Source organism: Alligator sinensis, unplaced genomic scaffold (genome assembly GCF_000455745.1).
Source record: "Alligator sinensis unplaced genomic scaffold, ASM45574v1 scaffold83_1, whole genome shotgun sequence".
NCBI lineage: Eukaryota > Metazoa > Chordata > Crocodylia > Alligatoridae > Alligator > Alligator sinensis.
In genome coordinates, this window is record NW_005842043.1 from 2,565,733 (window position 1) to 2,578,868 (window position 13,136).

At 43.8% G+C, this 13,136-nt stretch overlaps 1 protein-coding gene across 1 annotated transcript; it reads right to left on the bottom strand.

Moving 5' to 3' along the window:
* Positions 1-5,623: 5,623 nt before the first annotated feature.
* ZNF770 (zinc finger protein 770) lies at positions 5,624-13,130 on the bottom strand. The gene is made up of 2 exons (XM_025203081.1): positions 10,326-13,130; positions 5,624-9,828 (listed from the first exon to the last, which is right to left on the bottom strand). The coding sequence occupies exon 2, from the start codon at positions 9,688-9,690 to the stop codon at positions 7,666-7,668; it is 2,025 nt and encodes a 674-aa protein (XP_025058866.1). The 5' UTR covers positions 9,691-9,828; positions 10,326-13,130; the 3' UTR covers positions 5,624-7,665.
* Positions 13,131-13,136: the final 6 nt, after the last annotated feature.

Here is a 13,136-nt window from a genome sequence, read left to right on the forward strand (position 1 = left end):
AGCCAGATCAAGAGATGGCTGCAACATGAGCACACACTCCTGTCTGCATTAGGGTTACCTTACAAGCTTCTGCAGGCAAAAGTGCCACTTCCTGGTCTGTGTCATGCCCTCTCTGCCTACCCTGCTTCTCCCAGAAACAGATGCATGAAACTGTTCCACCTACCCCATGTACAATCTGCTTGGCAGTTCTTAGTCTGCTCTGTTGCAACAGAACTAGGTGCTCCTCCCTGCCTTAGGTTTATCAAACAACCTTGATGCAGTACAGTACTTGTACTTGTGCTGAAGTCCCATCCAGACTGGCTCTGCACAAGTAGGTTTATTGAACCTATAAATCCACAAGCTTCTTTGCTGGCTGCTACTTTGAAATACTCTTCCCAAATGGTATTGCTTATAGTTACCATTTGGCAATTTATCCTCAAGCTTGTTGTGAGATAATGTCATCAGGTTAAACTAAAAATATTTAGAAAGCTGGAATTAAGAGCTAAGTTTAGGTTTAGCAGAATGTACATGCAGAGTTAATATCCTAGAAATAAGTTTCTATTTTACCAGCTTTTATTTTTCAAGAAAAAACCCTAACGATATAACTAAAATCCTAGCCCCCAAGTACAAGAATTTTGCCACTCACCAAAAAAAGCCAGGATTTTATTCTTACATTTTTCCAGGTGAGTCCTGGGACCCTGGTTCTCTAATCCACTATCTCTTTTTACAGTGTAATTCTTTTTAAGTAAATGAAATAACACTTTGTAGAGGTATCAGCCCCTACACCTTCGCCACTAATTTGGGAGAGTCATATAGTTCCAAAAGGTATGTTGGTGCCTTTAAAAAAATCCTTCCAGAGCTCCAAAGGCTGTTCCATACGGGCAAAATAGTCAGTGAATAGTACCTCCTAAAACAGTTTTTCTCATCTCAGAATTGATTTTGTGTACACTTTCTCCAAGAACTTTTAATTCCATGTCAACTGATGTTTCTAGAAAAAAAATGCTTAAAAATAGTCTTAGAATAATATAAAAAAAGTATATACACATTTTTGAAAACATGTTTTAAGTACCTATTTTTCAGACCCCCTCCCCCACCACTCTACCAAAACTTTTCTGGGTCAGTTTAAATTTGGACTAAGAACTGCCTAGCAGCTACATATCGTACATATAACATTTGTATCAGAAAGGACTTTTGAGAAAGTATGTTAGTAAACATATTATCTTGTTATGAAAAGTGCATCTCTGAGGAGGCAACTGCATGTTGACAATGAACATATAGAAAAATAAAACATATGGTAGCTAAGTGTTAGTCTATCCTACACAGTAGCTATTAAAAGCTCTTTTAATTCAGTCTTTGCAAAGGGTTTTAAATTACTGGGATTGGTATTCTCCAAACTCTCCATTAGATCTGTTCAGTATAACAGCATTGCTTCCTCATTTAAACTGGTATAAAAATCCCTAAATTTTAAGGAACAAGAAAGGTCTGCTTCTGTTTAAGCATATTTATTAATTTAATGTTATTGTTTATATAGCAGAAAAAATATTTTGGAAACAATCCTGTTTGTTCTAACATGCAGCAAAGTGCTAGATACTCTGATATCCAATCTTGAACCTTACATGTGGCAATTTTTTTGGTGATGGTTTTTATACCTCTAAACCTGGCTTGTCCAACATACAGTCTGTGGGCTGCCATGCGGCCCGCCAAGCTGTTTTCTGAGGCCCGAGGTGCTGCGACGGGAAACAAAAGTAAAAAAATCTCCTCCCGGGAGGGGGGATTGCTGGGGCGGGATGGGCTTCATCTCTCCCCTAATGGCAAGCGTATCTTCTCTTCCAGGTTGGCTGATCTCGTACGGCGAGCTTTAAACTAGACTCGCCGGGGGAGGGGGCTGCAGGAAGACGAGGAGACGCCATCAGGGCAAGGGGTGCAAAGGTAAGTAACAGGGGTCCTGATGGTCTGGCTAATCAGGGGGTGGGGGGGCACACAGTCTTGCAAGGCCTTAAATGCCTGTACACCAATGCTCGTAGCATGGGGAACAAACAGGAGGAACTCGCCCTCAGAATAGCTAGTTCAAATCCAGATGTCGTAGGGTTAACAGAGACATGGTGGGACTCATCCCATGACTGGGCAGTTAACATTAGGGGCTATAGGCTGTACAGGCGGGATAGAGAAGGCAGAAAAGGGGGGGGGGTGGCACTTTATGTCAAGGAGCACTACACATCCTCTGCCAGCAGTATGGGGTCAGGGGAAGGGCGAGCTGAAGTGCTCTGGGTCAAGATCCAGGGGGGGCAAGGCGAGAGGGATTTGACGGTGGGGGTCTATTACAGACCCCCCAATCAGGAGGAGGAGCTGGACAGGGAATTTTCAGGCCAGCTTGCGGAGACACTAAAAGCAAGGGATGTAGTTGTCATGGGCGATTTTAATTACCCGGACATCTGCTGGGAGGAGCAGTCAGCCGGGACGGACCGCTCCAGGAGGTTCTTGGCCGAGTTGCAGGACCTCCACTTGATTCAGGAGGTGCACAGTCCCACCAGAGGAGATGCTCTGCTGGACCTGGTCCTGGCCGCAGGCGACGACCTGGTAAGAGGCCTCCAGGTTCTTGACCACCTGGGCAATAGTGATCATCGCGTGCTGGAATTCACCATCCAGCGTAGAGTGTCAAGGGCCCGCAGCAAGGTGGTGGCCCTAGACTTCAGGAGGGCCAACTTCAGTGAGATGAGGAGATTAGTGGGAGAGGAACTGGGGTCCTTGAGGGCAGAGGAACTCAGCGTCCAAGAGGAGTGGTCGTTCCTTAAGGAAACGATACTCGGGGCCCAAGGGGTGTCCATCCCGACAAGAAGCAAGGCGGGCAGGAGTGTCCAAAAGCCCCCCTGGCTCACCAAGGGTGTCCGGGAATGCCTGCTTGCCAAAAGGGTGGCGTACGCCCGGTGGAAGGGGGGTGTAATCTCCAAAGAGGAGTATACCTCCTCTGCTCGGGCCTGCAGGCGGGCTGTTAGGAAGGCCAAGGCGGAGATAGAGCTCGGATTAGCGTCCAGGATTAAGGATAACAAAAAGTCCTTTTTCAAATATATTGGGAGGATGAAGAAGGCGCCGGGTAATGTGGGGCCCCTGCAGGATATGCGGGGCAATCTGGTGGTTGCGTCAGAGGATAAAGCGGACCTCTTTAACCAATTCTTCACCTCCGTTTTCTTGTGCAGGGACCGGGACTTCCCTGCTGTGATAGAAGCCGGACGCGAGGGGATCGCCTTCAGACCTCAGGTTGGGGAGGACCGGGTTAGAGAGCTTCTGGAGGGGCTGGACGCGTTCAAGTCAGCGGGTCCGGATGCTCTCCACCCCAGGGTGCTGAGGGAGCTGGCTGGGGTTATTGCAGGGCCCCTGGCACGGCTCTACGAGCGATCGTGGTGCTTGGGCCAGGTGCCAGACGATTGGAAGGTAGCTAATGTGGTCCCCATCTTCAAGAAAGGGAAAAGGGAGGACCCGGGCAATTATAGGCCCGTCAGTCTTACCTCAATCCTGGGGAAGCTCTTTGAGAAGATCATCAAGGAGCACATTTGTGATGGGCCGGCATCCGAGATGATGCTCAGGGGCAATCAGCATGGATTTATTAGGGGGAGATCATGTCAGACCAACCTGATTGCCTTTTATGATCAGGTCACAAAGGCCATGGATGCAGGTGTCGCGGGGGATGTAGTCTTTCTGGACTTCAGCAAGGCCTTTGACACCGTCTCTCACCCCATCCTAATTAGTAAACTAGGCGACTGTGGCATAGATGCCTACACGGTCAGATGGATTGCAGATTGGCTGAAGGGTCGCACTCAGAGGGTGGTGGTGGATGGATCATATTCGACTTGGGGGGAGGTGGGTAGTGGAGTCCCTCAGGGCTCGGTCCTGGGCCCTGCGCTGTTCAATGTCTTCATCAGCGATCTTGATGTTGGGGTGGAGAGCAACCTGTTTAAATTCGCTGATGACACCAAAATTTGGGGGGAGGTGAGCACGCTAGCAGGGAGAGAGAGATTGCAGAAGGATCTGGATAGGTTACAGGGGTGGGCAGACAGGAACAGGATGCGTTTCAATACGGACAAGTGCAGGGTGCTGCACTTGGGTAGAAGGAACCAGCAGCACACTTATAAGATGGGGAGCTCCCTACTTGAGAGCACGGAGGCGGAAAGGGATCTTGGTGTCATTATTGACTCCAAGATGAACATGGGCCGACAATGCGAGGTCATGGTTGGCAGGGCTAACCGGACCTTGTCGTGCATCCACAGGTGCATCTCGAGTAGAGCCAGGGAGGTGATCCTCCCCCTCTATGCGACGCTGGTCAGGCCGCAGCTGGAGTATTGTGTCCAGTTCTGTGCGCCCCATTTCAGGAGGGATGTGGACAACATGGAGAGGGTCCAGAGGAGGGCCACCCGCATGATCCGGGGACAACAGGGCAGACCCTACAGTGAGAGACTGCGGGACTTGAACCTATTCAGCCTCCACAAGAGAAGGCTGAGGGGGGGCCTGGTGACCGTCTATAAACTCACTAGGGGGCACCAGAAGGGTTTGGGGGAGACGCTGTTTCCCCTAGCCCCTGCTGGCATAACAAGGAATAATGGGCACAAGTTGATGGAGAGGAGGTACAGATTGGACATCCGAAAAAACTACTTCACAGTCAGGGCGGCTAGGAGCTGGAACCAACTTCCAAGGGAGGTGGTGCTGGCCCCTACCCTGGGGATCTTTAAGAAGAGGCTGGATACTTACCTGGCTGGACTCATTTGAGTCCCGTTTTTGTTTTTAGGGTGAGTGGTTTTGTTTGTGTTTTTGGGTTGTTCTCCCGCCCTGGCGGGGGGTCGGGCTAGAAGATCTATTAGGTCCCTTCCGACCCTGAAACTATGAAACTATGAATAAAAACTGTTTACTTTCGTTCCCACCCCTTGTCCCTCCCCCAGCCCCTCAGCAGCTTCCTAATGGCTGCTGAAGGGCTGGGGAAGATGCAAGGTTCCCACACGCAGCCCTCAGCGAGCAGTGCCTCACAGCAGGGCCTGGGCACACACGCAGTCCCTGGTGCCCAGGGACTTACTGGGAATCCTTGAAAGCAGGCGGAGGTGGCGGCGCGGGGCCAGGGCTCAGCAGCGGAGCCACACGGGGCTGAGGCAGGAGCACACACAGCCACCGGGGCAGCGAGGCTGGTGGTGGCAGAGTGGAGGGCGCCTTTCCTGCACATCCCAGGGAGGCTGCGGCCAGGCGGGTGAGGTGCAAAGCGCCGCACAGGTGTCTCCCATAGACACACATCCCTCTACCTTTGATTAGTTTCCACTCTGGCTGATATCTTTTCCACATTTGATCTGTCGACTTGCATTATGCTTCTTTCATTATGCATTATGTGAAAGTGTTTATTTTAGTCAAGAGTTTCGTATTTCATTGTTGCTTTTATATTGTTTTCATTTTGGATTTTAAACCACATTTCCAGACCCATTTCATTGTCACTTCCTGAAACTTCATTGGTGTCAAAGGTCACGTGACACCACTTCCTGATTTGATACCACTTCCTGTGAGGTCTTTGAATATGGCTCGCTGGCCCACTGGGTGATAAAAAGTTCATGATCCGGCCCCACATTCAAAAAGGTTGGACACCTCTGCTCTAGACCCTTCACATGAGAGATACAATGCAAGTATCAGTAGAGATACCATGTAAGTAAATGGTTTATTGTACATACTTCAAAAGAGCTCTACAGCACACCTTCAAAACATTTGATATAATATTGTATTCCACCAAAACAATATAAAAAGAACATGGAGAAAGAATTTAAATATATAACCAATAGTGATTCTTAGAGTTAATGGAACACTCTTATATAAAAATACCAGCAAGTAACTGTTTCAGATTGTCTTTTTAATTTTATTCTCTCCCAAACTGGGAGATCGTTTCAGAATGGGGACAAAAAAAACAAACAAACCTCACTTCAGTCATACCAAACACAGCTTATACCACTGCAATATATGTTAGCTACTTAATAGACTGCAAAAAATCAGTCCAAAGATTTAAAAAATAATAATTCTGGATCGATTTAAACAGGTTTAATCATATAATTTTTGTGTTAGTTAGGATATAGTTGGAAACTTTACATTTCAACTTCAAAAGTCACATAAGCAAATAAAAACGTAGCAGAAGGCAACTTTTTTTAAAGGAAGAACAAACCCTAACTTTATTTTTACTTATGCTAAATAAAGTTTCCTTAGTCTGCTTAACCAATGCATCAATTTTTCATCCATTCTACCAGCACAACAGGCATAGGAGTCAGAAATTTCAGACTGCATCTGCAGGTTTTATTAATGCAAAAATGGACCTACTTGAGTTGGATTAGCTGTCCCTTGCAGTCCCATATAAAGGGATGCAACTTCCTGATAATGTTGTTCGTCACTTATCTTATCCCACCATAAGGAATATTTCCTTAATTTGTACTGTAGTATCACTGGGAAACAAAGAGGCCGTCCCCCACAATTTCAGCCTTTTGACAGAGCAGACTATAGGGTGTAAAAATGGAGAGAAAAACTAAAAAGAACATTGCAACCTGAACAAAACTGGGAGCTTAAGTTATCCACTTCCCTTGAAAAATACTTGAGTATTACGTGGAATGACCAGAAGGCCAGTTGGAAGCAAATGAACTTTCATAGGTTCATAGATTGTGAGGCTGGAAGGGACCTTGGAAGATCAAAGTCCCGCCCCCCTGCACCAAGTGCGAAAGACAACTGGGGTCAGGTGACCCCAGAAGCGTTGTACAAGGTTGAATAGACTCCAACAAACGTTGCAATTTTAATGTATATTTGTTTAATAATATAATAAATAAAAAAAATCTAGATTTTATATACTGCTCTCCATCCACAGATTTCAAAGCACTTCACAAATAAAGTAAATAGCATTTTTCTCCATTAACCTTATATTACTAATGTAAAAATAATTTCTCTCTCTAGAATTTCCTCTCTACTTCTGCTTTATCTAGTGCTTGCCTGCCTCTTCTGGCATCACCTTGTCTGTAGAAGAAACAAGAACATGAAAATAAGGCACCAAATCAGGCGCAGCATGCATCCTATGTTTGCAATATACATGGAGGTGGAAACACCAAATGAAAGGGGGCCTTTTTATATACTATGAGGACAGCCTTTTGGCCTTTGCTTTTTGTTAGGTTTAGTCAGACAGCATATTGTCATGAAATACTAAAACTAGATATGGGAAGAGGCACAACCTTTAACACTTGTGATTTATACTGCACTACAGATTTGCTGTAATATGGTCAATGCAATAGCCATGTGTATTTATAAACTTCTTTTTAAAACCACTAGAATCTTCTACAATCAGCTCATTTTCATCATTGAATATACTCAATGGACAGCCTAAACATAAGTAAATTAACCTTTCATGAGATCATAGCCATAAGTAGTAGCCTCCTTCCATAAAATATTCAACCTAATTTCAGACTTTTAATAATTATGTAATCAAGACACTTTATACTTTAGCAACATAATTTCATCAGACACCATCCCTTTCTATTCAACACAAAATATCCCATGGCAGTTGTTATTCCACTCAGTGGAGCTCTGGTCAACATTCCATCTTTATGATCTCTTTTTAAAGTGAGTAAGGTGATGCCTTTTCAAATGCGGGGCCTGTCTGAAAGTTTTACCACAAACTGAACATTCAGATGGCTTCTATCCAGCATGCATTAAACAGTGTCTTTCAAGTTCTGAAGGTGATTTAGAAGTTTTAAAGCAGACACTGCATTGATACAACATCTTAACGACTTCACTTTCTTCTGTACTCCCAGAAAAATCATACCAGTGACTATAATGGCTTTCCTCTGTTTCTACTGATTTGCTACACAAATATGGCTGTGTGTTTCTACTGCTGGTGTCAAGAACGAAGTCCCCAGATTCTATCTCAACTTTGATTTCAGCTGCTTGGTTTGGCTGTATCAGCTCAAATTCTTGAAAGCCAGATACCTGTGAAGGTTTTTGGAAATAACCCACAGGCTGAGAAGACTTAAATTCGATGTGATCTCCCTGATGATTGAAAAGTTTGTTCAGATTTTCAAATCCCACCTGGCAAGCAGGGCTTTTATATGGTCTCTTTTCAGTATGGGTGAGCTGATGTCTTTTTAAGTGAGCTGACTGTCTAAATGTCTTCCCACAAACATTACAGGCAAAGGGCTTCTGTCCCGTGTGAATCAGATAATGTCTTTGAAGTTTGGATGAAGAAGGAAAGATTTTTTCACATCTGTCACATTTACACACTTTGTGTCTATTATGGATATTTTCAGTGGGAGCTGAAAAAGCACAGTGAAGTACTTCTCGATTATCAAAGAAACCATCATCTGATGAACCATAAAAAGAATCATCTTTATTATGCACTGATTCATCCATGTTTAACATGCTTTTGCCAGTAAGCATACATTTTAAATTAATTCCTAATTTGTGGGTTTGCAGGTGTTCTTGCCAGGGTAATGGCACAGTAAATGTTCTTTTCTTTTTATTGCTAATTGTCTTATGCATGACAAGCTTGCTGTGGTAGCTCCTAAAAGCTTTAGGAGAAGCATTCTGATCAGAACGGTGTTCGCTTGCAGCAACCAGGTCATGACTTTTAAAGTGACTTGTTTTCATCCTTTTTCTGTCAGACAGAGAAGAATCGAGTGCCTTTTCTCCAGTACACTTAAGCTTCATCAGGATTTTACTTTTAATGCTAGTTCTATGGTTGTAGGCTCCCATGCCACTGTTTGGATTCCTGCCATCTTTGGGGTAAAAACATTTGTGCAAATTTAGAATGTGCTCTGTTTCAAAACACTGCTCACACACAGGGCACTGAAAAGGTACGATATAAATAGAGTAAACATCTAGCGGGTCAGTCTCATGGGACTCATCAGCATTAACATTCTCAACATTATCCTTTTTCCTTTCCAGCAGGTTCTGTAGCCTGGGGTATTTAGGATTCTTTGCTTTATATAGGATACTAGAAAAAGTCTTATTTCTGGCATGGAGTTGCTTGTGCTTCAGGAGTTTGCTCTGTATCTTAAACCCCTTCTGACAAAAACAGCACTGAAAAGGCCTCTCTTCTGTGTGTGTGAGCTGATGGATTTTCAGATGGGATGACTGTCTGAAAGATTTACCACACAAGGAGCACGTAAAAGGTTTCTGGCCAGTGTGAATAAGCAAGTGTCTTTCTAGCTTAGATCGTGATGGAAACATCTTGTTACAGGTTTCACACACATGAGTTTTTTTTCTCCTTCTGGCACTATGCAGATGATCTGATTTCGTGCACTGATGCAGCATCCACCTCTCTTCTGTTGTAAACAATTTTTGGCAAATGGAACATCTAAACTTCTCGTACACCAGCCTATCTTGCTTGGTATCCACTGGTTTTTTTGCTTGCTTAATATTACTCTGGTAGTTTTCATTATGAAGCTGCTGATGCTTTAAAAATGTGATCAAGTTCTTGAAGTTTCTACGACAAATATTACATTTGAAAGGCAGTTTATGGGTTAGCTGGTGTCTCTCCAGATGGACTAGCTGCCGAAAAGTTTTATGACACACGTGACATTCAAATGGCTTTTGACCAGTGTGTATAAGATAATGCCTAGCTAATTTGGAAGGTGTTTCAAACTGTTTGTAGCAGAGATCACACATATATGGTCTTTTCCTGGGTATCCTGTTAGCTGTTACACACAGTTGTATTTTAAACATTTTTTTTTTAAAAAAGTACTCCTATCCTTGTTGGTTTCTTCAGAAGAACACTTCAAGTGAGATCTTCAACAGCACACTAAGAAGGAAGGCTGTAGCAGCAGCAACCTATCTTGGAGAACAATTCTTGAATTCCTGTCCCTAAAATAGTAAAAAGTGGTATTATTTTAGATTATTTTAGTAACTATTAGTGTGGTTTGCTGTTTGAAAAAAACAAGAGATAATGGTTAACTAGAATAAGGTCAGTTTTACTCAGCTTAAAAAACTTCTTACTAACAGACCAATAAAAAAAACCATACTGAAAAACACATTAAGGGAAAATGGACTATTCTACATAAGAAAACAGTTAGTCATCTATTCTCTAATGAATATGTATTTAAATGCTCTTTCTTCAAAGTACAAAGAAAATAAAATGCTGTTCTATTTTTAAAAGTCTATACAGTTTACCCCACTACAGCTGGGAGTAACTGCTAGTTGTAAGAAGCTTTGTGAGTAAAGGAGATGTAAAAATTAGAGATCACAACAGGAAAAAAACCAGGGATAATCCTAGACCCCAATATAATAATTAAATGACTATAGCATTTTTGAGGAGTGCTAAATTACAAGTCCAGTAAATCTGAACTTGAGAGAACAGGTACCATTCACATTGCTGCACCTCACCAACATCTCAACTTTGTCTCTGAGGAGCACCACAGCAACCACTTCCCTGTAGGAAGAAAAGCACAGTTAAACGCAAGGTGACAGCCTCCTTGTGGAGGCTGCAGAGGGTGGAAATTAGCAAAATGGAGTGATATAATGACCTTTGCTCTCTCCCAACTGGCCTTTACGTGAACCAACTGCAGAGGAGTGAAAGTCTCTGTAATCCACTGTATCCCTCTTCTTCAATGAGTGTTACTATCTATGAAATATTTTCATGTTGTATATGTGAATGCCATCCGCCACGATTTACACATATTCATCTTGTACACCAAGTAAACACAATATTTCATTAAAATATTTTCTGCTGAAAATCAGGAAAACTTAAGTAAGTCACTGTCTCTAAAAGCACTGCTTCTAATCACCACACATAGAAAGCACCCCTAAAAGTAATACTTCTCAACTGAGCTACTAAACTAAACTAAACTAAACGCAAAGTATCTTTTTAGATACTTCTTTCGAGAAAAAGCCTGCCATATGAGAGTTAGAAGGAAACAGGCTGTACTTACACTTCCCACAGAGTACATAAAAGGTCTAGTGGGTCAAAGATTGCTCAAAAGAACCATATTGAAAAGAAATCCAATAGGATGTTTCCCTGTCTAGCTGATATGACCCTATATTATTTTTGGGCTTGACATAAGTTCCTGTACATCAAAGATGCTTTGTATCTGGATATATACATTTTTGTAGAGTTCTTTGATTTAGCAGAGCTTAGAAAGGCTACAGAGTAGATGTCGGGTTCTGTGAAATTTCCTTTCCTCTTTTCCACCCTGTTTTAAATGCTCCCCTCTTTTAGCCCTCCCGTCAAAATGCAAGACTTCCCAAAGCCAAACTCTCAGGAAATCCCCGTCTCCCAAACTGCTCGCACACTATTTCTTAGGAAGCACATGACATCAGCCTGTAAAATGCTGCCTAGTTTGTGCTAGATCAGTCACTGAGAGAACTGAGGTTTATATAGCCGCATAAGGGAAACCTAAGGGAAGGAGCAGGCCGGGCCTTGCTAAGTAATTTTGGCTCAAAGTAGTTTCCTTTACCAGGAAAGGAAGAAAAGTAAAGATTCTTTGTCAACTAGGGGTGTCATCATACAAATCTAATTTAGTTGTCAGGAGAGTGTTCATGTACTCCAGAGGTTGACATCAGAAATAGAGACGAAAGTACCACGCTGAAAAAGAGATCTTGTACACAATTAAATTACAAAGTAAGGGCCCAAAGTGGTGATTTCAAATAAAAAATGCTTATTTTTGTTAACAGTCTCATTAAAGTCAGTGGGAGCTGTAGCTGTTCCATAAATCAGGACATTTGCTTAGCTGTTTAAATCTGAAAGTGCAGAGCTAACTCTAGACACCCACATTTAAAAAAAAAAAATGATTGCCATATCATGTTAAAAGTTATCTTACTTCTTAAACCAGATAGATATGTTGTGTACAGCCAACTTTTTGGCTACTCATTCCTGAAATCTGAACATTAAAACATTAAGGCTCTGATTACTTCTACCTAACATTGTTCTGAACAGCCTGAAATTCTCACTCCGGGTGTAACACATACTTCACACTCACTATGAGTAACAAGCGTTGTCTTGCAAAAATGCAGCAAAATCTATGAAGGTAAACAGCAATGTGAACTTGAAGCAACAGAAACAACATTTACTTCCCTGTATTTAGGCACTTGTCATGTCCTTCATTCCTCTCCCAACCCCCCCATGTCAACCAAGAAGTGGAAGTAATTCCCAGTCTAACAAGGAAAGTTCATGCGCTAACAAAAGTCAATCATTTTAGAACAAGATCTCTACGGAGTGAACCTGTTGCCTGTACAGATGAGGGAAGAGAAAAGTTTGCAATTTCCTATACTAATAGCAGCTACTGATCAAGCCAGGGGATATTATAGTCTCCCTATTAATCTGAACCAGGTCTATTTCTCCACACAGCCTGGATGTAGTCTGTGTGCTGCAATCCAAGGAGACTGCTGCTACTTTTCATCCTAGTCACGAGGTTATGGAGGAGCATGGAAGTGAGGGGGATAAAGATCTGTTTGCCAACACGACTCAGACTCAGCTGTGCTTCAGCACCGAAGGGCACCATTAGCCCGTCAGCTGTACCTTAAAACTAACATTTAGTTTTCCAAACACAAGCACGAAAAACAAAGAGGCTGAGCCCGTGGTAAAATACATATTGAAATATAATGTGCCTCTTGTCAAATGAAGCATCAAACACGAAAGCACAGGCCTCGCTGCTGATTTGAGAAGCTACATGGCATGCAGAGGAAATAAGACATCGCGCCCATATCGCCGATGGGCAAAAATGTCATACGGCCCTGCTCCAGAACAGGCTGAGCAGAAACGCAGCCTTCGCCCGCAGCAACGCAGCCGCTGGCGCAAAGCAGAAGGGGCCCTAACAGCCCACCGGTCCCACACCAGGGTGCGGGAAGCCATGGAAAACATCAGAGAAAGCAAAAAACCGAACGAAGACGCAGCAAAACCCAGGGACCAAGAGGCAGGTCTGAATTTCGGAGGGGAGGCTGCCACAACAACAGCCCTAGGGCCCTGACAACCTTCCACCTTCAGCCCGCGGCTTGGCCAGGGGGCCCGCCCCGGACTGCACTGCCCGGAGCCTGCAGCTGGCCACGAAAACGCAGCACGGGCCTGGCGGGCACCAAAGCACTGAGCAGCCCCGGTGGAAACCAGGCACCTGGATTAGCCCCCCAGGCCAGGCCTGCCCGCGCTGCAGGGGGAGCCGGCGCACAGGGCGGGACACGAC

Coding starts and splice junctions, on each gene's coding strand:
- ZNF770 (XM_025203081.1), bottom strand. CDS start 9,690: ATGTTTAAAATACAACTGTGTGTAACAGCTAACAGGATACCCAGGAAA.